This window comes from Ornithodoros turicata, chromosome 2 (assembly GCF_037126465.1).
Source record: "Ornithodoros turicata isolate Travis chromosome 2, ASM3712646v1, whole genome shotgun sequence".
Lineage (NCBI taxonomy): Eukaryota > Metazoa > Arthropoda > Arachnida > Ixodida > Argasidae > Ornithodoros > Ornithodoros turicata.
In genome coordinates this window covers 141,308,868-141,333,976 of record NC_088202.1, presented here as the reverse complement: position 1 = coordinate 141,333,976, position 25,109 = coordinate 141,308,868, and the positions used below count along the sequence as shown (strand labels likewise).

The 25,109-nt window shown below is 46.5% G+C and overlaps 1 protein-coding gene across 2 annotated transcripts in view; it reads right to left on the bottom strand.

Annotated features, from left to right (window-relative positions):
- Positions 1-964: 964 nt before the first annotated feature.
- The window catches only part of LOC135386236 (uncharacterized), a 220,632-nt gene continuing 196,487 nt past the window's right edge, over positions 965-25,109 (bottom strand). Inside the window, exons 44-49 of one of the 2 annotated variants that reach the window (XM_064616046.1) lie at positions 23,607-23,766; positions 22,547-22,671; positions 17,418-17,544; positions 11,069-11,193; positions 5,691-5,847; positions 965-1,336 (exon numbers count right to left, since the gene is read on the bottom strand). In XM_064616046.1, coding sequence (XP_064472116.1) covers positions 1,108-1,336; positions 5,691-5,847; positions 11,069-11,193; positions 17,418-17,544; positions 22,547-22,671; positions 23,607-23,766 — 923 coding nt within the window. In that variant the 3' untranslated portion in view covers positions 965-1,107. Of the gene's footprint in view, positions 1,337-5,690; positions 5,848-11,068; positions 11,194-17,417; positions 17,545-22,546; positions 22,672-23,606; positions 23,767-25,109 lie in introns of those variants that run through there. The other variant, XM_064616047.1, reaches the window with a different exon arrangement.

Here is a 25,109-nt window from a genome sequence, read left to right as displayed (position 1 = left end):
CCACCTACTTGCAATGATTTCTATATTTACCCCCATCTCATAATGTTTATGATTAACCTTTCATATTAACAATCCTTTCTTCCCTTGAAGAGGTGCATGTACTTGTATGCATAATGACAGGGCTTCGGGAAGCGCACATGAAAGCAAAATTTGGACTTTTTCTATTTCAATGATACTCTTCTATTCATTGTTCGACCCGGCTAAGCTAACACTCCTGAAAACTTCGCGGTCTCGCCGATGAGATGTCGGCCATTCTTGCTGTGACACATGCTTGAGCTGATGTTGGGAGAAGATTTGTAGAAAGTGTTTCTAAGAAAAGAAACATTCTCGGGAAGGTATTGTGGCGCACGCCTTAATGTTTTGCCGCTGTTTATTTTTTTATCTATCGTAATGGTCATTACCGCTTAGTGACACTGTAGCAAGCACGTTGTGAAAGTGACATTGGCTTGGTTGGGGGTGCACTTCATGAAAATGACACTACGTTAGTCCGTGTGAGAGGTACATTACTTGCAAATTTCTAATGTGTTGTGCCATGCTGTTTTTTTCTTCTACTCTGATGGTATAAGAGTGGATGTTTGGACTCTTTGCCATATAACTATGAGCGGTGCTCTATTTGGCCCATTTGCTGCGATGGAGCTGAGGACGGACATGTGGAGATGTGGATACATTATCGTGCTGGTTTATTTTCCTCTCATGAGGTCGCGTATTCATTGAGAGCTGTTTTCAGTAGAATGATATTCCAACATGCAGAATGCTATTCGGGGACTAGTTAACGAACTGTATTTGAGAAATAACTGGCTAATATTTGATGAAGAAACTAATAGTAATTATATAGAATCTGTCTTGTCCCCTATTCGTAACAGAATATATTGTCACATGCTGCTCTGAAGCAGAAAGCATTTCCCTGTCGTGGTCGATGTTGGAATCATTGGTGTTGAATAAGCGAATACTCACGAGCAACGGGTCGGTCACACACCAATATTTATTCACACAATATTTATATTTATTCACAAATTATTTATATTTACAGTTTATATTTATTGCGACCAACTGCCACGACCGAGCGAAATGGCAGCCAGCAGAGCCCTGTCTTCACTACCACTGATATCACACTACATTCATCACAAACGCCACCACGACGGCTGCTGCTAGAGTCCACGCTGAAAGTGTCCTGAACTCAGCGCTCTTGTTCTCAAAATCACACTCCAGTTTCGACGCTCCACACTGATTTGCCATTAGCTTCTTTTTCTGTTCAAGAAAAGACGCGCTGATCTCATCACTGCAGTGTTTGTCTTTTAGCACTCCCGTAACGCAACTCTTGCTGTATTCCAAGGAACTGGGAAAGCAAATTAGAAAGATTACGAAAAGCTGACGTTTACACATAATGAGCAGCGCACAATGGACCTTTTTCAGATACGCGTCGTATCCTAGCGGCTCTCCAACGAACCATGCTCGGCGCGCATCAAAACAAATCCACGTGGCTAGCACAATGGACCAAAACCGGTCCGGAGTGGAGCCGACAAGGTCGCGCCATTGTGCGGTTTCCCCACTGGTCCCCACTTCTGTCGACCAGAGCCATTTATAGGGAGAGTTTGGCCATTCTTTGATCTTTTGCCGCCTCATGGAAAGAGCTTATTTTGACGTCAGAGTCGTCGTTGCGCCGCTCTAAAAGCCTGAATCCGAGCGGAATCCGCTTATCAGCCATCTAGTCCGCGCCATATTGATGCTGTCCGCCAGCTGGTCGGCAACTTCGTGGTCGCATTGAATGTAATCTACAGGAATAACCGGCTTATGACCCACCGGCCCCAGGGATAAGGGGGGCTTTGTTGTCGAACTGAAAGAGTTCAAGGACGAAAGGCTTTCGAAGCAAGAAGTCGCACGTGTCTTCTCTCCTTGTATTGTAAACAACGATCAGCATCAATATGGCGTCGGCGACCGGTTGACGACTGGATAACAATAGAGCACGACGAGGGAGGTCGTTCAGCCGTGACGTCGCATGACGCGCTTTAAGTTAGGCTCCTCCCAATGGCCAAACTCTCTCTATAAACGGCTCTGCTGTCGACCACACAGTGCGCCATCTAGTGAAAAAAGAGATAATCCTCTCCGGCGCCTCAAGGTCATACGCATGCGCATTGGCCATGGTGAAAAAGGGCCATTGTGAAAAAGGGCCATTGCTCTGGTGTAGGGTGCGGCAAACTACGTAAAGATCGATGAAATTCACTGAAAAGGTTAGCTAGGCTGTAGGACTCGAACCCACGCCTTCTGGACTACCGGTCCAGGGCTCTACCAATTGAGCTGAGCTAACAAGCCTTCTTCAGCGACTTCCAAGGGTGCGTCATCTGAAGGAACAAACCAGCCATCCTTCATCGTTCATTTCTTAGGCAATTTGAGGCTTTGTATGTGCTTGTCCTTTCTATGTTGTTCCAGCCTCAGAAGATCAGTTCTCAAACCGAAACCGAAACAACGGTCTCCCTGTTGACGCAATGAGTAGAGTGACATCAATCGTAGTACCACTAAGAAAATGTGTGGATGATTTGAAACGAAACGCAATGGTTTGCAGATATATATATATATATATATATAGAGAGAGAGAGAGAGAGAAAGAGAGAACAAATGTAGGAGCTGAACTGTAATCAATGATGATGTAATGCTAGAGGGGATAACGCGTGCTGGGTTTGTCGCGAATTAATAAGGTCGTCATACGGTTGCCTGTAGTAGGTAGGTAGGTAGGGTCGCGCTTTCCTACGACAAGGGGGCGCTATGTGCTATACTGAAATAAAGTAGAGGGGGAAAACGATGCGCATATACGTGTATTCAGGTCAGTTCCCACGTATAATGCTTTGCTACATAGCGCTAGAAAATTGCGCTAAATTTTCCTCCTCGCATTGCTACGAACCGCTATAAAACCGCTCTTGTCGAAGCACAGCACTGGTCAACTTTTCTAGCGCTATTTTGAGCGGTGAGTCTGCGTTAACCAATCGAGAGCGTCTTTCAGCCGTGACGTCGGGGAAGCTGGGGTTTGTTTTGCTTCCAATCACTCGAAGAAGCAAGACGGGAATGCGACTACGACGACGACGTGAAAATGGCCACGAGTTTCATCTGCCAATGCATGGGTGTTTTGTTACTATAGTCTGGCATCGCGATTACAGCATCCCCATTCATGCTGCGGATACCCGACGCCGGCAGTAAGCAATCACGGTAGCACCGGTGCATCACGTCGCAAAGAGATATCCCGTGACCTCAGCAGGATAGCGCTATATGTGCTCGGTTGTATGTGAGAACGGCAAACGGAAAAACAGCGCTAGGTTTCGAGCGCTATTTTCCAGCCCTATAGAGCGAAACGCTATATGTGGGGACTCCGCCTTTACAATGAATGTGATGTGGTGATATTCCGTTCACTCTGGAACAACCTTCATGTGCATGGATAGTGAAATATTGCGCATTTCGCCACGTTGGGAGTCAAGTGGTGCCACGCTGAGGGCCATGCACTCTGCGCGCACATATCGCACGCCGACACTAATTTCTCTTTCACGATACAACCTACAATCTTCCGCTTCCGGGCGGCCTCGCTGTGATATGGGCACTTCGATAAAGCGCGAAGATTGCAGGATCAAGGGCTCGACTATTGGATGAGGCCGCGTGGCATACACCTCTGTTCTTCACACCGCCTTCGCGTAACGACCAATGACAGGCGAGACACAAAGTAATCGAGCTCAATTACTTTTGACGAGAATAGCTTCCCTGAAAGCACTCACACGGAACCAGCGACGATAAGGAGAAGCCTAACTTGATTTACTGCAGTGCCTAGATACCTGCCATCAACATAGGACGATTGTTTTTTTTTTTTCGGTTCTCCGTTCGGTAGGTCCACGTACCGACGAAACTAGACGTCGTTCTCGCGCCTTCGCCGTTTCGTTTGTAAGTAGTAGTAATACAGCAGCATTCCGAGGGCGCAGCTGCGTCGTGGTCACCTCACTTAGCGAGCACGCCCATGTTGCTAAGCCTTAGTAGGCATTCCTCGTTTCTCTGTCGCATCACCTGAAACTACATGGCAGGTATGTGCCACAGGAGGGAGAGGATTCACATTGAGAACCCTGCCATAAACGCCTCTGCGTCCATGGTTCACGTGGCGCCATCTATCGCGCGAGCGGAGTTTTATTTGTCATCCTGAAAATAATCGCCATGGGCGCTATCGGGAAGAAATTGACATGAAGAACCATCATGAAGGAATGAACTAACCGTGGTTTCATGACGAAGTGAAAAACGCTATCAATTTCCGCAATGAACTCACCCAAGCAGCACAATGTACTAAAAGTCGAGTGCAACAGGGGTGGACGTTATGTGTCTTATCAATGTTCCTTAGTTTCAAGAGTCTGTTCAGGGCCTTTCACCTACCCATCCACCCCTATTGCACTCGACTTTCAGTACATTGTGCTGCTTGGGCAGTCGCCAGGGAAGAAATGCCAAAAAGTGAAAGATAGATCACTCGGGAGAAGTAGAACTCCACGAGGAACGATTAAAGTGCATCTGATTGTAAATGATAAAATTCGTACTATCCAGGAATTGCTTTGCAGTTTCTCTCTTCTTTCATGCTCTAGAATTTCATCGTCAGCCTGAAGCATCGTGAAGAGCAAGAAAGAAAGAAAACGAACCCCTATATACGCCTTCAACCACGGCATCTACAAACTACAGTCCTCGCCAACTAACATAGAAAAGCGCCTAAAGTCTAATTTCGAGCGGCTTCAGGCGAAGACAGTTAACTTGAACACAGCCAGATAAAGACGGCATCATAAATAATGATGGATCCCCGACTCCCTTTATTGCGTCAGAGACAGAGGAAGGAATAGAGAATAAAATGGAAAATAGGATGTTCCAGAGAGCAAGAGGGCCGAAGAAGTCGAAACAACGTAAAAACAGCCCAGGCCACGTCAAGCCTACATACTTGCAGCAAGACTAGCCGTGCCCCAGCAACCCTTGATAGATTTTTGTTTCGGATGTCTGCCAATATTTCGCCTGTGGGGCCTCATGGTATCTGACCTCTTTTACGAGGGACTATGCAAAGCTGAATATGAAACTTTCTGCGCAGACCACGGAAATTTCCGCGAGGACAGCTCAATAACGCTATCGCGTGATGTGATGTGATGTGATGTGATGTGAATAAAGAAAAAAACGGGGATGTGAGTTTCGACGAAGTCAAACTGGCTACCCCAGTGCACTTAATACAGAAAGTTCAATCCGATGATGAGATGATGAAAACGCAAAAGGATGATGTCCAGAAGCCGAAACCGGTCTCCAGCTGCCTCCGAGTGCTGCACCAGAGACATCTGTGTTTCTTTTTTGGCTTTTTAGCTCCCCAGTCTCGACGTTGTGCCGTCATCCTTTTGTGGCCACTAGATTTCTGGTTGCCGGTGCAACGTTTAACCACATCGGCGTGGCTCCTCCTGCATTACGGTGCCTCAAGTGCAGGGCCACCCAACCAGGTGAGTGCTGCCATTCTTTCTCACGCCTTTCTCAGTCACCCATCATCCATTCTAACGCTAGGCGGCGGGAAGCGCTTGATGCAAGACACGCGAAATTGGTTATTCCAGCCTCCTGTCGTGACGGGGATGTCGGGTATAGGTATACAGCACCGAAAACGTTGTGTTCGTGACGATTGTGGAACTACCTCTCACACGTGAGAATGTACTTACCAGCACAGTTGCTTGTCAATCTCGGGGGTCAGACTCGCAGGCTCTTTCTTCTCATCAGGTTTTGGCGTAGTACTGCCATACAACTTCTTATATTTTGCGGCGCAGTCGTTGTCGAATTTAGATATTGTTTCTGGGTCGCAATACGGTTTAGCGACGCCTGAAAGCGAAAAAAAAAGTGATACTGAGATATACTTATACGGGGAGTTCCAAGTAACACGCGCCCACCTGTAACAAAACAAGAAGCCGGGCTCTACACAGGGTTCCGGTTTTAATCGAAAAACACCGAATACAGAGGGAGGTTCGGGGACATGACAGAGATACATTGCTGCACGTGCCCAGCAAGTTGTTGATGCAGATCCGGAGACCATACAGAAATACGATGGATGTGGAAAATGTCCGTTTACAATCAATCAGAGTTCGAGGTAACTCCTTACAAGTAACTCGTTACTGTAACTAGGTTTATTTTTTTTTGATAACCTGTAACTTAACTCGGTACTTTTACGCTGTGGTAACTTTCAGAGGAACTCGTTCCTTTTTCAGGTAAGTTGAGTTAAGTTCCAAGTTACTTTTAATTCGCTTTTCACTAACGTTCACATATTTTCTTGCTTTCTCTCCGCTTCCTTCATTGCATTTTTTTTTTTGCCATAAGACAGGGTTCTGTCTTATATCAAATACTGTCATTTAATGACAGTATTTTATTCAGGAAGCAAGAACCGCTGCCATTGAAATGAAGCTGAACCATCGTGCGCCCACACGAAGTAAGATGCATAGCGTGTTGCACTCCTCCGCAGGCAACTCAGGTTCTAACTCAACTGCTCATACGCGCTGCACATGCGTAATGCCGTTTTGTATCCGAAGTAACTTGGAAGGAACTCGTTCTTTTTTTTTAAAAGTAACTCAGTAACCGCGAGTTACATTTCAGACTGAAGAACTTCGTTATTAACTTAGTTACATTTTCACACGGTAACCTAACTCGTAACGAGTTCTTTTTGATGGGTAACTTCTATGCAATCAATCAATCAATCAATTCGTTTACTTTTTCGTTAGCCGTAAGACTCCACCGCAGCGAACAACGCCATGTTGATTGACCGTCGTGCGGAAATTACATCGTGATTTGTATTCGCCGATAGCTGTCGCGTAAACCATGTGTACGCCAGGAAAAACATCGAAAAACGCCGATTTCGTGAAAATCAATAAACATCAAATACCATACGCTGATTCCGCCCAAAAATAAAAACTGAAAACGCGGAACCCTAGCTATACACTAACAAAAAACAAGAAAATGTTGCTATCAGTACTTCATCGTACTCGTAATTATTTTTCGGTGTAGTTCGTACCGGGACCACTAGTTTTAGAAATCAGTGAAAGCGTTTCAAAGATGGATACCGCATATGCGAGTGAAAGGAGGTCATACAAGACAACTAAAATACTAATAATAGATAATTATCATAAAATTGTGTTGAGAGCCTTATTTAAATGCGCCTGAACAACACAACCTGAAACCCTTCTACAGCAAGAGGACCGCGGCCATTGGTAAGCCTAACGAATATGGAGGTCGCCATCTTGTTAAAAGGTAAGAAGCGTTAGGTTAGATTAGGTTAGCGCATCTGGCTGAGGTTAGTCTAGGTTGGGTCAGGTCACTTTTTGTGTGTTGGTGGGTGGGGGGTGAGGTGGTCTCGCCAGGACCAGATTGCGCCGCCGAAGTAGCCTTGCCTCATCAGTCAACATGGCGGATCACGTTGAAGAAATCGCCGGCAAGAGCTAATTTTGATGTGTTCCACACAACATAAATGGCTTTCACTCTGTAACCAACAGTGACCACCTTTTTGTTTCAGAAATGCAGTGGTCAATATCTCTGTCGCAAAATAAACTTGTGTGGTCCTCCGATTGAAAACAAGCCACCGAAAATGCAGTCGCGCGCGGGAAATTGCCATTAGTGAACTTGTACAAAACTAAATACGGAATGCAAACACCTGCACTGATCTCGTAATAGGCCACCCAATATGCTGTTCGGGCGTTTCTGCCCAGCTAAGTGTAACTAGAGTGACCTAGAATAACCTCGTGGGCCGGGGAATGGCGATGGCGTAGCTTTCTCTTGATCTCGTTGATCTCCTCACGCCATGGGGGAAGGAAACACAAGGAGCGCTCTTCCTTCCAGGCTAGCATAACTACCCTCTAGCGGTAGTTCCAGTCAAAATCGCCATTACGTATTGTCCACCACGTGATCCTCTCTAAAGTTTGTAACTAACTAAATATTAAGTACTGTCTTCGCATTATTATAACATGGTTCACCATAATGGTAAACCTTGAGGGGTTAGGGTGGCTGTTGTACCCTGAAGACCATGGAACAACGCAGGAAAAAAATTTCGATCACATCTTCACACTTAACCGGAACAAATTCAACCAACTCAGGAAAAGGGTGCTGACGCCCGGAATGGAGCCTGGGTGTACGGTCGAAATGTGGTCTGCGTCGGCCAGTTCAATTTGAAACGATCGTTTTCGGCAAGGTACTTCGGTGTGAACAGGGGAGAATTTGATCACGCAAACAAGCGGAAACTGTTACTCCTGCGAACCCAGACCACAGCGCTCAATTGACGTCAGAAGGCCACATGCTTTACGGCGTTGCAGACGATTCGAACAGGTGGCCAGATCAACTACTTTTGGGGCCTGCACTCTAAGAAAAAGGAGCCAGTTTACTAGTTTTGGGTCTAAATACGTGGCCCCCAAAATAGTCCTCTTCGGAAGTAAATGCGAGGAAGTAAATGAATTTTACAGAGTGGAGACTGCATTTCACGCTCTGTTCTAAGAGTCCCAGGCACATAATTCGTGTGCATGCATGAAAACGCCGTGAATGAAATTCAACCGTGATATATCGAGTGATATAAAAACTTGCGACGTACGCATACATAGGGTACAATTTTCGAAGAATGTGTAGCGGACGATGATGTTCCCCTACATGAGTCCCGACCGGCGATGATGGTATGCAACGGAGAGACGATCACGGTGACCTATCTCCATGAATGCAACAACTCAGGGAAAAGAGGCGCTGACGCCAGGAATCTAACCCGAGTCTTCTGGTTTCCGGTCGTTGTTTACTATCTCCATGGCCGCGCCGGTGGAACTGAGAAGCGGGTGCTCCAAGCGCGTGGCCATCTTCGTCGTTGTCCACGGCCCGCCACATCACTCCCCCCTCAGACGCGTGGCGGCGGGGGTCAGGTAGAGACGAGCGGGAAAGAGTGAGGCGCTCAGTGTCGTGGTCCTGGGGTGCCGCGACGGGCACGGGAGCCGAAGCTCGAGAGTCCCAGGGTAAGTCCCAGAGACGCCGGTTGAAGCGTGCCGTGGCGTCGGCTACCGCGACTGCCGCAACCGGCAGGTGAGCGCAAGGCTCGAGTGTCGCAGCCGGCAGTGAAAAGCGTTGGGTGCGGTGAAGAGTGCCGAGATGCGGCAGGAGTGAAGGCGGCTCCATCTGTGAAGCGCGTGTGTGCCGGAATAACATGCTTTGCAATATGGCGTCTGCAGTATACCTGTGGTCTTAGCGAGCAGAGGAAGTCTTTGGAAATGTGACCAGGTCATGGCTTGTGGATGAGACGGTCCGAAGGAGACGAGTCGCAGCTGAATGGTCGGCTGTTGCCAGAACGCAGAGTGTCGTTGGGCCGGGAGGCTTCCAGGATGGGATGCTCAGCACCATGCCGGTTAATCTGTTGCAAAACTTGGGATGATAAAAGGCCTAATTGTTTACCGAACTGAGGTGTTTGTAGATGGGTAGAAATCCAGCGAACCGGTAGAGATGTAGGAAGGGAGTTGCCTCAGGACAGAAGCCGCCGATATTTCGAACAGAGACTGTTCTTCTTCTGGGCACCGTCCTCATCATTGGCATTGGATGCCAATGATGAGGACGGTGCCCAGAAGAAGAACAGTCTCTGTTCGAAATATCGGCGGCTTCTGTCCTGAGGCAACTCCCTTCCTGAGGTGTTTGTAGTTCGGGTCACCAAATGTAGAGGACGATGGTATCCCTGTACATGAGTCCCGACCGGCGATGATGGTATGCCACGGAGAGGCGATGACGGTGGCCTATGTCCATGGCCTCGCCGGTGGAATTGAGAAGCGGGTGCTCCAGACGGCGTGGCCATCTTCGTCTTTGTCCACGGTCCGCCACAAATGATGCGCTACCTCTTCTTTGCTCTGTGTGGGTGGAATATGGCTAGGCTGGCTTAATTATACAGCCTAGGTCATCAGATTGATCAAGAGCGCACGCTTACGTATAGGCTACCACATTCGGATGACCATTTGCGAAGTTCAGCGACAATTTGGAGTACCGGGGAGTAAATGCCGGGGATAGTGGGGAATAATTGCAATCTAAGGGACTAGAAGCTGCAATTAATCCCCATTTTACTTTCCTTTTTTGCTTTCTTCTTCGAGTGTGGGAAGCTATAAGCTCGCTCAGTGTAGAGATACAGTCAAACCCATTTAAAACGACACTCAGGGGACAGCAAAAAAAAAAAAAATCGCTGTAAAGATATTTTCGTTAAAAAGGATGTCCATTATTGGACCTATAGGGCTCCAGCGGGACCGCAAAAAAAAAAAAAAAAATTGCTGTAGTGGTATTTTCGTTAAAAAGGTGTTCGCTATAAAGGAGTTTGACTGTATAAGCAATCAGAAAGCGCCCCTTGGAGAGCACGGAACACTGTGCTGCCCGCTGTCCCATACACGCTTTCCGATTGTATTTCTCGCCGCATAGAGTCACCTTTGCACTAAAGTAACATAGCCTTCCTGCTAAGGGCCCGTAAGCGAAGGCAATGCTTTTGTGGCGTTCAGTGGATATTTGTGGCGCGCGCAGGTTTTAACGTATAACGCGGTCTTCCAACGATTGTAACGAACGTTTTGACCCGTTTTACAAAATTACTTTTAGGCGAAATTGCGTAAGTAAATATTTAATTAATTAGTGTTAGGCAATTCTGCAGCTACGTATTTCTTCGGAGACACATCCGCATGATGGAATAACTCAGCTGCAAGAACGACTTCAATGCAGGTCTCAGATATAAGTCTAAAGTCGGGGAAAAAAAAACGTTATAATTCTTCTTGCCTTACGCTTTTCTTATTTATTTATATAGATTTGTTGTGATTAAGCAACCTTTTCGATTGTTTTGGCACGTTTCTGAGAAATCACTCATGTTTTACAGGATATCACCATGCTGTTACACTCCAGATACATCGTTTGTGTACGCGGAATACGTACTGGCTCGTTCTGTTTGGTGTCATGCCACCCCATTGTTGCTCACCACCACCGGGTCAAGCGACCTTTACGACTTCACTGACATGGGCGGCCGTTGTCAGAAGCCAGGTATTATGTCAGCATTATACATTGTTGTTATACTTACAGTCCAACTTGGATGTCCCACATTTAGCATGAAATTGTTGGATGTAGAGCTGAACATAACCTGTGTCATCGCATCCTTTTTGTTTGAGTGGCTCCGGGAGACAAGTCTGGCTGTATTCCATTATACTGGAAAAGAGGTAGACAAATAGATGTTTTTATTTGATGGTGTTTGGTACTTAATAGGTGCATTTTGGTGGCTAATAAAGGAATAACAATAAGCTTTTCATCAGGTCGCGTAAAACAGCAATGCAATGAGGCAAGGGAGATGTCGACTTTTTTGTTTGTCGGCGCTGGAAGCGGCAGCCTATAGGCAGCCTAGGCATTCAGGCACCAAAGTCTGACGGCTCCCTTCGCGCTAGGGCGTACTGAGAGTATACCTGCGTAACCTGCGGACTACAACCTCCGGACTAACCTCCGGGTCTACAATCGCATTATCAGCAACCCGCTATGACATGGGAATGTGTACCCACAAAGAACAAACTTGCGCTGCCGTCCTCTTGGACTACCCTAATCTCAGAGCACGAGGGTTAGCCCACACCTCCCTCTACACTCTAAGAAAAAAAAAAAAAAAAGGAGTACTCTTACTCCTCTTGGGGAGTGAATGCCTTACCACAAAAAATAGTCCCTTTCGGGAGTAAATGCAGGGGAGTAAATGAATGTCACAGAGTGTAAACTGCATTTCCCGCGCAGTTGTAAGAGTCCCAAGTACATAATTCGTGTACATGCATGAAAATAATTTCAAGCAAACCGCCGTCAACCGTGATGTATCGCGTGATGTAAAATCTTGCGCAATACATAGGGCACAAGTTGCGGAGAAAGATGCGCTACTCTGTGTGGTTGGAATATTGCTACGTTGTCTGAGTTATACAGTGTTATGCCATCAAATTGACCAAGGGCACATATATACGTAGACTGTTTCATTCACGAGACCCATGCGCGAAGTTTAGTGACAATTTGCAGTCCTGGGGAGTAAACGTCGGGACTAAATGTTGGGTTAGGGGACTAAAATGGGGAGTAATTCCAGACTAGGGGAGTAGAAGCTGCAAATACTCCCCGTTTTACTCTTTTTTATTAGAGTGTACTGTGTCACCATCATCTCTCCCCTCCCGCCTTCTCCCTCCCCTGGGTGCACCGAGCCACCACATCAGAGCAGGCTGACCTCACCTGCCCCCTGCATCACCCCCCCCCCCGCTAGAGCCCTTTGCCACAATGTCATATCACCTTACAGCGTAGAGCCCCCGGATACTTCTTCGCAAACGTCACCCGAGCTAAGTAGTCGAGCTTCGCCACTTCACGCTTCACACTGTGAAATCGGTCAGACAGCTCCCCGTAAATGAAAATACAAAGAACGAGTTTTCTTTTAAATGTTTGCAGGAAATTAATCGATTTCACGTAGTTTCGAAATCTATGTACCGCTATACACAGCCGTCAGGCCGCAGTGCCAGCACAACTGGCAGCTGCAGCGCCACAGTAAGAGGGTGGCACGCCAGGCAAAAACAACTCGGCGCGTAGCTCCCGAGCGCTCCCCAAGGTATATCTAAACTGGTAGCGAAAACAAGCGAAAATACCAAATCAGACCCATCGGCAAGGCCACCAGCAAGAGGCGCGAGCGATCCTGGGTGTTGACAGTTGAGGTACGGTTGTAAATAGAAAAACTTTACAACATGGGCGTGGCTTGTGTGTGTACTAATAGGTTATTCATAATTTCAATGTAGAAAAGGCTTTCTGTTGCACCGCTCGTGCACATATACGAGGTCATCTACCACTCCAGTACATTTCCGTATCCTGTTCCTTTGCTCATGTGTCACAGTTGGGTCTGTTTATCCGTGCGTCTCTGTATCCGTACCGTGTGTCCGTGCATTGTAATACGGAGTTCGTACACTCTTTGGGTTAAACAGGAAGCGACGTTCACATCTCCGTGCTGTAAACCAAGATTAACACGAGTGAACAGATCCCAATGATCCCATGTTGCTGGGCCCACGAAAAAAAGATTTCGTCATGGGACGAGCGGCCATGATTGTGTGAGTGTTAGCAGGAACCAACTGTGTACCAACGATGTCGTGTTTTGTTGCAATGGACCTATAACGTCCACTTATTTAATAAATGCAAATGTCTAATCACTAAGTGTACGTATAGCTCTAGGTGAGAAATGGGCCTTATGTGAGCCTTCCTAATTTCTCTATGGTCATCACGATGCGTTTCAGTTTGGAGTGATAACTGTATGTATTTGGAATTGATACGATTCATTAAATCTGATATGCTTTATTTTTCTGTGTTCTCGTCTGGTATTTTTGACTGGGCGCGGAAAAGGGAATACAAGGCAAGCGAAGTGGGCGTGCATGAATAATTATGCACTACTTATTATTCATACTAGTGACGTCGTCTCTGACGTCATTTATTTACAATCGTAGTAGTCCGCACAACGGATGGATGGACGGATGGATGGCGCTGACCGTCTCTATCATGGCGTCATTCTGAAGACACAGGGGCCTATGGGAGTTACGCTACCTGTTTAAATATACCTTGCGCTCCCTACTAAGCAAGCAAGCGGCAACGACAGAAGGCTGACGCTGCGAGACGGCTCCCCCAGGCTGAATCGGAGGAAGCCCAAAAGGCTGGTTTGGCTGACGATGCTGTCCTGCGTTTCCGTTTGCTGAAGTTTGTTGTTTCGTTTGTTGCCGTGCGTTTCCGTTTGGGTTTGTTGAAGAGCTGTGCAGCGCTGCGCAGGGGACCTCTCAAAGGGTTTTTAAGTTCTAATGCTAGCGCATTTCTATCAGATCCACTAGTGGGCCGGCCATGTTTTTCTTTTACTCTCTTCCATGTGAAGGAAGGTAAATTTGATGTCCTGATGGAAATTTCGGGTTAACTGTTTTCAAACGTATTGGCAACGAAAAGTGAAAAAGTGTGACAGATTTTGAGATTTTATGCTTTTCACAATTGACATATCTAGTTTTGACGCACGTTTCTCTGAAGCGAGCTCACATTGAGTAGTTCGGAATAACAACCGAAACAATCGTAAGATATCCTGCTGACTAGCTATAAGAAACATATTTTATTTTACGAGAATGTCCGTTAAAAGGACGCAATGAAATGTAAAAGTTGGCACGCGTAAATCTATCTAATTTGAGTAGCTGAGCCTAAAAGTTAGCATAAAACTGAACATACCATTTTTAGTCCATTATACTTTCACGGTAGGAACACTACTAGTTCTGCATTGCACCTACGAGAGTTCTACACATGAACTATATGAATGCATATAGTAGTGTTCTGGTTTCCGGTCGTTGTTTACTATCTCCATGGCCGCGGCGGTGGAACTGAGAAGCGGGTGCTCCAAGCTCGTGGCCATCTTCGTCGTTGTCCACGGCCCGCCACATCACTCCCCCCCTCAGACGCGTGGCGGCTCACGCGCTCAATAAACATGAGCTTGACCTGACTTGAGTGACTTTTTGTATTTTTTTTTGATCAGGTAATTGCAATACTTCAACTAATACCTGACATTAGCCGAATCATGCCATAGTGTATGGAGAAGGCTATGTGAGTGTAAACCATCGCTATTATCAAGAGTTAAACCGTAAGTGTAACCTTCCCGACTGGGCGCCACGAAACGGCACTACCCGATCATAAAAGTTTATGTTGAGGCCAACAAGTTATACTCCAAAACTAAACCAGAAAGGAAATAGCGCTGAAGACATTATGTAAAATCAAATTGTTTCCACTTGATCAGTGGAAAGGGGAATCTAATAAGCCCTTTTAGCTTTTGTAATAATCCTGGCTCTTCCAACAACGAATGTGCCCATAGATCTGGAAATTATTATATGTAACCCAGCAAGCAGGTTATTCGCTAAAGACGAGGTTTGTTGTGAAGAAAGAGAAACGATTTTTCAGGGGTCTGGCCCGCCGAAACATCTGGCCCGCTGCATGTCAAGCTATTAAGGCGGATTGCCTGAATACAAACCAGGACAAGTGCGTTATGCGGTAAAAATTACATCAGTTTTACCCTTACACTGTAAACTTTTTCACACCTTTAAAGATGTGCGCTATGAACATTCAACCTGGTTGCGTAACATTGCATCTCCAGGATGATATTTTACAAAATTTAGAAAGCATTACTAAAGATCAAGTGTCAGTGCAAATCTTGCTTTCATTATGTTTTGGATATCGTAGGTACGAGCTAATGCATATATGCATCGCTATCGATAATCGAGCACGCGCAAGTGTCTACAATACTGTTGAACAATGTTGAGATGTTGCAAGACTGAATTTTTGGAGGACAGACAACATTCGAGTAAAGAGAATTTGTGCGAAACCGTGCTCCATTATGGTGTTACGAAAATTACACATAAAAAGGCGTCCGCCATGCACGTTATTACACCTTTAAAGGTGTGAAAAGATTTAGAGTGTACGAAGAAGCGCCTGCTGGAAAGCAGGACACACTATATCCAATGTTCATAATAATTGGGGGTTTACGTCGCGAGACAACTGAGATCATGAGCGACGCCACAGCGGTCGGTCTGTGGATTGCTTTTGCCCACCTGAGGGTTCTTTAACGTGCGATGAAAGCTCATCACACGGCACCCCGTATTTAACGTCCCTCGGGGAAGACGGCATGTCTAAGCAACTTGTACCCTGCCACCAAGTTGCTGGCGTCCTCGGCCGGGTTCGAACCCTCGATCTCGGGATCAGAAGGCGAACACGCTACCGACTAAGCCACCGAGGCCACTATATCTAATGTGTGACTATCCTACGAGAACGCTTGCACGATGCGTGAATGCGAACGGGCGCAGCGTCGCCAGGTAGCGCACCAGCTCCGGTGGCGCAGCGGTAACGCGTGCGCTTGGAGACTGGGAGGTCCGCGGTTCGAATCCGCGGGCCGGCTGTGCCGTCTGGGGTTTTTCCTGGGTTTTCCTCAGATGTGTAATAGGCGTATGCCGGCACAGTTCCCCTGAAGTCGGCCCATGGACGCAGCTATCCTCCCCCCGAGCGGATTCCGCTCGGTCTTCCACTTCACCCTTTCCTCTCCTCCTCTCCACCACCTTTCCCTTCCCGAGAAACATGCCACCTAATCAGGCAGGCAGACCTCTCGGGTTCCTCCCAACGACACTCCTCCTCCCCCCCCCCCCTCCTCCAGGTAGCGCCCAACTTGTCCCAGAACATTTGCGCATCCGGTAGCAGCGCACCTATTGGGCGCCACGATTCAAAGTTTCACTTTCCGGGTTTCTGTTTAGCGATGATGCTTTCGTAGCCTACCGTTGTGGCTTTCACGTAATTGTCGTCCCCCAACTTCAAGGTCGGACAGCTCGGTCAAGATTCCCATTCTGCCGCGTGTTTCAGGGTCACTAAATTCCATTAAACGTCCAGCCACATGAGCCGTCAAGACAGCGGCACGCGACGCTGTCGTGAACCGCCCAAAGCCAGGCGCATGCGGTCTTTCGATACTACTTCGGATTGACGGCGCGTTTCTGAGCGAACGTCTCCGTACGCTCTCAAGGAAAGAAAATCTGCAACAGTTGAGATACACTTTTATTACAGGTGAAAGTCTCGCACACAAGTGATGGTGGTGACACGGCGTTTAGGGAAATGATGGGCCAAATTACTGAAATTAAAAGTTGATAGTAAAAGGTTACGTGTAAAACTAAAAGCTTCTCTCTAACTGTGTGGCATAATTCGGCTCCCCTAGATTGACCAGTGGCCATAAACAATTAGGTATATTTAAAAACCCAAACACACGCGGTTTCTTGTGATAACATATTATAACCGCAGTAATGCGCACTCACAAAGCCATTAGCTGTGACCCCGCTATTCACAGGGCGCACAAATACACGGAGGGAACACAGCATTTCGTTTATATAGGAATCTGTTGCACTCTTCCCTTTGTGTTTCGCATTATGGGCGCTCATACGAGACATGGGGTTAACATCGGCAACAATCTGCTGATCCTCTGCCGAAGGCGATCCACGCGAGCAATCCGAGCAATTCAGCGTGTCGCCATCTATGGCTGACCCCAGAATGACAACTTGCGCGCGCCTTTTCCAACACTTCCCGTCGCCCAGCCCCGATATCGGCACCCCTCGGAATTCGGTGGTTTCGCTGCTTTCTTACCGTTCTGTTGTATTGACCGTTCGACGTCGTATGAAATTTTCCAACAACACCGAGGCAGGCCGCTGGATAATGCGCTGACTAATGCGGTTAATTGGGCCGGCACGAGGTGAACGGCATCTGAGGCAGACTTCCTCTAGCGCGCACTGTGTGATGTTGTGTGAACACAGCTGTGGTCAAGACGCTTGAGACGAGAATGCTACGAAACTGCTCTTTGTACGTGAAAAAAAGAAAAAGAAAAAAAAAACACTTACCAGCATCGACGTTTCTGAAAATCTGGGTCGTTCTTTTCTGGTTTGCTCACCACATGGGTACGCAGATATTTCTCCTCGCACACGGACTCGGCATGGGATAATGCGTTGCTACTGCACTGGGAAGGGCCTGTAAACAAAAATTATCGAACATGTAAGGTGACCCAACTAATATGCACGAAGAATTGAAGAAAGACGAACGCAAGCAAAATGATGCTGTCCAGGGTGTCCCAGCTAAGTGTGAACATATTTTTTAAACATACAGCTATCCCTTTTTCCAAGATGAAATCAATTGCATTACAGCATATGCTGAAGAGCACTCCTTAGGAGGGCATTAGTAGACTCCTAAGGCAATGTCATAAATGACTTTCAATAATTTACTTATTAATTATAAAAGCTTCGAAGTTGTTCCAGTGAGAACATCTGATCTCTTCGGTCACCTGATGCCAGAGCCGTTTTCAGAACAAAAATCCGTTCGATAGCTCGTCCGCAAAAAAGAATTCGTCAAGGAACAGCTTTTTTTTTCTCGCTATTTTGTTCATTCGCATCTTTGAAGACGCGTCTTTCCTTCACCCCCAGTGTGAGAGAGAGTGAAAGAGCACAGTGCCGCCTCACGCGTCGTAGATGAGCTTTAACTTGCGGAAACAAAACAAAAACAAATGTATCGGATGACCGTATCGCAACTGCGTTTATCTCGGGTCGCCATTTTCCGCTTTCTTTTAATCTTTTTCCAGTACGCAAGAGCCCAAGCAGCACAATGTACTGAAAGTCGAGTGCAATAGGGGTGGACGGTATATGTCTTATCAATGTTCTTTAGTTTCACGGGTCTGTTCAAGGCCTTACGCCTACCCGTCCACCCCTACTGCACTCGACTTTCAGTACATTTTGCTGCTTGGGAGGCAATAGTGTGCTCTCTCAAGCAGCACAATCTACTGAAAGTCGAGTGCAATAGGGGTGGCCGGTATGTGTTTTATCAATGTTCTTTAGTTTCACAAGTCTGTTCAAGGCCTTCCCCCTACCCGTCCACCCCTACTGCACTCGACTTTCAGTACATTGTGCTGCTTGGGCTGTCATCCTCTTAACAGGGTGTCCATCAAAGTGCAGCCTTCAAATTCCCCGACTTTTCCAGGATTTCCCTGACTGCTTCAAGTGAATTCGCTGCCAAAAACAAAAAGGAACTTGGCGCCTGCTCTCATGTTCTGATACGGATCCCCCACAAAACAGACCCTCTATTAAGTATTCGTGAGGATATCTTGCTTTTATGCTTCAGAGCTTGTCGTACTGGTGAACTGCTACTCGCGGTAACATTCCTGTGGCATCGCCGCTCAATCAACGGTCGACTCTCACGATTCGCAGCCCATCATCACGGCCCTTGTCTGTGCTTTTTCCCACGATTTCACCTGCTCTTTGATGAAATTCCCTGACAATTCCCTGTTTTCCAGGTTTTACAGTTTGGTAGACACCCTGCTCTAGTATTGGAGGTGAAGGAAAGACGAGTCTCTACAGAAAGAAGAAACAAATGATGTTACTTCACGGATTCTTTTGCGAAAGATCTATCGAAGGGATTTTTGTTCTGAGAACAGCTTTGACATCAGGTGACCGAAGAAATGAGATGTTCTCACCGGAACAACTTCGGAGCTTTTATAATTAGAAAGTCACAGAATTGATTACCGCTAATTGATTGACAAGGGGCGACGAAGAAACTAATTATGGATGGCCAAGTGGCCAAGCGCGTACAGTTGGTCCCATTTGTGTAAGAGCACTCCGTTTTTTCTTTAGCCCCTGGCCCTTTTTCGGTGGGACATCCTGTATACCCAGTGCTAAGCGCTCAATAAAAACGAAAGAAAGACGAAATAAAAGGAAAAATGCTGCTACTGTATTCCATCGCGGTGACCAGTATTTTATTGCTCCGCACCTAGGTTTCTGCGCAGCAGATGAGGGTGTAAAAGAAAATGGCGCGCCCGGGGTGTCGTGCCGCTCTCCCATCCCCTCCCCCATCCCCTCCATGTGGGAAAGGTAAACAGGACAGAATACGCCGTACGCTCGCTGTGTTTACCTTTTTTTTTATCCGATATGGTGCTTCATGCCAGCTGTATTTTCTATGTACTCGAACAGCGTGTAATGTTTCTGAAACACATGCCGATGTATTTTATCGTGGGGAGGATGCGAATAACACCAAAGTTGTGTGTGAGGCCGCCCATTCGATCCAAACGCATTCTAATTGTATGGAATGGTTAGCGGAGTGGTAATGTGTGTGGCATGCGGTGCTGCTTTTATGCTACACCTTGCCACTTGACCGACTAGAAGATAGCCGTTGTGATTAGTCGAGATGGCGACGGAGCTTGTGCCATGTGCGCACTGTATATACGCGAGCGCACACCGTGCAGTTGCTACAAGAACAGGCAGCTGGCGACGTAACTAATCGAGGCAATTCGACTTAACCGTGCTACGTCGTTATGCGCCGTTCACCGTGTTTTGTACCACTTGTTTCTGCTTCGTCATCTCCTCAGGTAGAGTAATGGGCGAGAGTTATGGAACTCGCATGCCTTCCTCAGGGCGACAGATTAACACTGTAAGGTACCGCACGGACTTGCAAACACAGATGACTGGTTTTTCCTATGCACGTAACTGTAAGTACGCATGGTATACCAACCGCGGATACCGCCAAACTCTAGGGGGAGGAATGCGCCGGAGCGTGTTCCGTAGACTTTTGTCCAGCACATCAGGTCCTTAAAGGAGCATGGAAGCGACCCCCCCAAAAAAACATGTTTAGTTTTTCGCTTCTTCGCGTCTTCTACAACAAATAAAAAGAGCTGCTGCCAAAGAACGATGAGCGCAGGTAACCTAGAGAGCACGCGCCAAGGCTCTGATGCGCACACCTTTAAAGAATGCTCTCCACGTCCGAAGAGCGCCGAAGCGAAGCCGAAGAGGGCGTGACGTATCACGGGCTACGGCACGTGACCAAATGACGTCCAACGGCACAGCTGAAACATGTATAAGCCGAGATGAAAAATACAAAGATAAATGGCATCGAGCAGCTCCTACGTCACGCGGGGCCTGTGTCCCCCTCGCCCGCGACTTCCGTTCTCCGACCGTCTTTTGTAAATTTTATTGCGCAGTAACAACACGCCGCAGATCGGAAATATTTTGCACGGCGACACCTTGTGGGCTGCTTCACAAATGAAGCAGGATTTTGGAGTCACGTTAAATTGTCACTTCCATGCTCCTTTAAGCGTTGCAGGAGCGAGAGAAATCCGAATAAGACGCTGCACTCTAAGAAAAAAAGGAGTACTTTTACTCCTTTTGGGGAGTAATTGCATTGCCACAAAAAATAGACCCTTTCGGGAGTAAACGCACGGGAGTAAATGAATGTCACAGAGTGAAGACCGCATTTCACGCGCTGTTGTAAGAGTCCCAGGTACATAATTGGTGCGCATGCATGAAGATACTTTGAAGCAAACCGTCAACCGTGATATATCGAGTGATATAAAATCTTGCGCCATACTAGGGCACAATTTGCGAAGAAAAATGCGCTAACTGTTTCTTACTCTTTATGGCTGGAAAATTGCTACGTTGTGTGAGTTATATAGCCTTATGTCGTTCAAATTGACCAAGGGCGCATATTTACGTAGACTTTTGCATTCGGGAGACCATTCGCGAAGTTTAGTGACAATTTGCAGTCCTGGGGAGTAAACGTCGGGACTAAATGTTGGGTTAGGGGACTAAAATGGGGAGCAATTGCAGACTAGGGGAGTAGAAGCTGCAATTACTCCCCGTTTTACTCCTTTTTTTCTTAGAGTGTGCGGGTACCCGTGCGAAGATTTTAGGTTTCCTCGGTTCATCATTTTAGCAGTGCGCAACTATGAACCACTCGAAAGTTGCGTACTATCTGCGAAAGGATGTTCTGCCAACTACAAAAACGGAATCTACCCTGCCAGACAACTTCAACCATTAATGTAAATACGCGTTGTATGCGAAATGCTTCCCGATGTGTGACAATCGGCACCAACATCAAATAAGGAAGATCGTAATCTTGTACTACAGTCACCTGATGATTCTTTCCCCTCTGTTGTGATTAAACGCGTGTCGTTTTACCACGCCTGTTTCTCCAGGATGTACATGAAGAGTGTTGGCTTTGGTTCCTGACCGTTTCCCTTATACTCATTCCAATCCTTGTCATTTGTTATGATGACGCACTTTCCTTGTGTTGTTCTTTCGTTTTTTTTAACTTGCATGCCACTGTGTTCTAGTCTTTCGCAGTGATGGCCAGTACTTAACTACACGCAGTTAAACTACTAGTTAAACCAGTAGTTTAAAAATAATTATATTTTACAACTTGCAGAAATGTAGTTCGCAACTACAAGTTAAACTACTATTTCGAGTAGTAAGTACAGTAGTTAAGTAACTGCAGGCGCCAACTACTTCCGATTTTACCCTTACAACCCTTACGGCGCGATTGTGCTTCTGACTATTACCTCGAGCTACGTGTTTGATAAGAACGGAGGTGCATAGCAATCGTGGAGTGCATGCGTACTAAATCTTCACTTTTATCGCTGCTTGTGATCCATATTTACGTGTCCAAGAACACTATAGGATGGGATTGGTGTTGATGGACAACGTTAAGTAGTTAGAGATGAAGTTAAAATACATTGCAGTAGTTAGAGAACTACCTCCCCAGAATAGTAGTTGAACTACTCGTTCAACTACTCCATCACGAAGTAGTTAGTAGTTATAGTTAAACAACTATAGAAGTAGTTAGTGGCCATCACTGGTCTTTGGTACTTCTGGGTGCGCAACATGAAACCGCCACAGCATTCGACAGTTTTTCTTTAAATGACGGTGCAACTATTCTGCTAAGTTTTAAATTACTAGACGAAAAAGCATTTCCGATAGAAATACAAGCAGCGATGGGCTCTTTTAGTACAACTGGGAATATGAAACATATGCGAGAAAGAGAATGCGAGACCCACGCAAAAAAAAAAAAAGGTTTTTTTTTTCTCAGTTTAACTTTCATTTTCATTTCGTTTTGTTGACATTCAGGTTGACAGACTGCTGTCAAATCCCACTGGGGCCCAAGTTATCAAGCCCCGTAAGTGTGTATTCCTCATTCATTCTTTTTGGATTTTACTTACATGACACCTTGGACGTTCCACACTCAGACTCAACTTTCTTGGTGAACGTCGGAACAATATCTCCGGGATTGCATGAGTGTTGTTTCAGCGTGTCCTTAAGACAAGTCAGGATGAACTGCATCATACTGAAAAAAAAAAAAAAAAAGTAAAATAAAATAAATAAATAAAAGATAGTACAAGGTAAAACGTGTTATATTAGAGGAAAGTGTAACATCGGTTCGCGCAGAATGAGCAATGCAGTGAGTTGCGCAGGAGCGAATAAGCAGCTTTTTTTTTTTTTCCCCGATTTCGAGGTGGCAAGCTACGTCAAACGACAATTCAGGAAAACGCCAATGCGCATAGGGTTCGAACTTTTTTTCTCTCCAGAGTTTCGTTAAGCAGCGTCGCTTTTCATTCACATCAGCGTGGCTTTCACGCGAATTATCGCGCCTCTATAGAGCAGGGTCCGACAGATCAGTCACGATCCCCATCCTCCCAGGTGTTTCTCAGTGACTCATCCAACGCCCTAACTTGAGCCTAACTTGAACGGCGTCATGCGACCTCCCTTTCCGCCATCTATCGTTGTCCAGTCGTCAACCTGTCGCCGACGCCATGTTGATGCAAAAGCGTTGGTCACGATGCAAGGGGGAAGACGCGTGCTCACCGCGTCCTTCGAGACACCTTCGTCCTTGAATCCTTTCAGTTTGGTAACAAAGCCCCCATTTCACAAGCGCCTGTGGGTCATAAGGCGGTGACCCTGGTAGATTATTACATCGAGCGCGACAATAGTACGTGTCGACCAGCCGGCGAACTGCATCAAGATGGCGCCTACCTGCTGGCTGATAAGCGGATTTCGCTTTGATTCAGGCGTTTTGGGCGGTGCTATGACGACTATGACGTCAAAACAGACTCCGCCCGTGATGCGGCAAGAGATCAAAAGATGGCCAAACTCTCTCTATATACGGCTCTGAATGAAGCACGACGTGGGCGCCATCTGGGGGTGAGCGGTGCGGGGTTAAGACAGTTTTGGTCCGGATGCTTAGGTTGTGCAGCTGTCATTTGTACGTGAAAAAGCCCTTACCAGCAATACCATTTGTTCGCCTCAGTCTTCACGTACTCAGGGGGAGCAGTGAGGCCGTGTTCCTTCAAAAACTTTAGTTGGCACGCACTCTGCACAACGGATAACGTTTCGTCAGGACACTTAGACGTGGCGTCGCCTGGAACGTCTGTTGGAACGTTGCCTGAAAACCAAAATTACTGTACATGTAAGGTTGCCCCAGCTACCTTGTACAAGTAACGTTGTAAAAAAAAATAATAAAAAGAAGCCTCGTACAGATATTTTCCTACTTTCACGAAACCCAGCACAAGATGCTCCCAACAGTAATTACATCGTAGTAGTCCAATTTGGCATTGGACTGGGGCCGATCTCTCAACACACAGTTACCATATCCAGAGCCGAATTTCTTTCACGACCTACTAGATTATAACGACCATGTCATTGATGGCAACCCTTATGAGGAACCCGTCCGCACAATCCGCCAGGGGCGCTAATCATCGGCACGCGAGATCTGCATCACGATTGGGCGATGGAAATTTGAATTTTGCACGCGCAGAAGCGTACGTACGACCACTGTAGCAGACGACAGCAATCGCTCCTATGAAAACGCTAGTACAACGAATGTAATCAACCTCAGAATGAAAAATCTTTCGTGTAATATCCACCGCTTGTACAGAGATACTAAGGTAAGCTGAAGTACAAAGTATTGTAGAAGTTCAGGAAGCAATAACTGGGACGATGCGGCGATTCCAAATGCGGTGCTGTGAAATGGTGCCATGACATGGCCGTTGTAATCTAGTAGGTCATGATTTCTTTCCCGCACGACTCGTATTGGTACCTTCGGTTCAGTGACAACATATCGTCATGATGCATTAACGACTTGAATTGCTCAAAGTAATTGCCACAGCTGCATTTTGGCAGTAGAAGAAAAGGCTTCAGCCGTGGGATTCCAATCCACGACCGCCTTTGCTGAAATTGTCGTAATTGAACCGAAACATGAGGCGGCGTCGTGAGGCTCGAGTTATGTTGGCTCTTTTATGTTCCATTGTGAACGTGCACGGTCCTACTTCGCACGCGTACATAATTTGTTTCGCGCTATATTGTTTTAGGTGCTTTTGTAACAAGCTTCAACTTGATGATGGCGTTCTTACTACATCTTTCTACAGGCTCTTCTTTTTCAAATATTTTTGCACGAGGGTTCTTGACACCAAATGAGGAAATAGTTCCTTAATATGTGGGGCCTTGTGCATTCACGTCGTAATTCGTGCTGCTGCCGCTGCTGCTTGTACTCATTTAGCGTAGATGTAAATGAGTAGATATATGAATAATTTGTATATAATTGTGCATTGGTCCTGTAGTTTCATTCAGCTACGAGAAGAAAAATGTCACGAAGAAGAATGTGTATTGACACGAGCGACATTCCCTGCAGAAGAGGAAAACGCGAAGAACGTCATAGTCTTCTGAGCGCGAGCGCTCAACGTCTAGCGTTCACGTACACTGCTGACCGTGGGGAATATCCTGCAACAC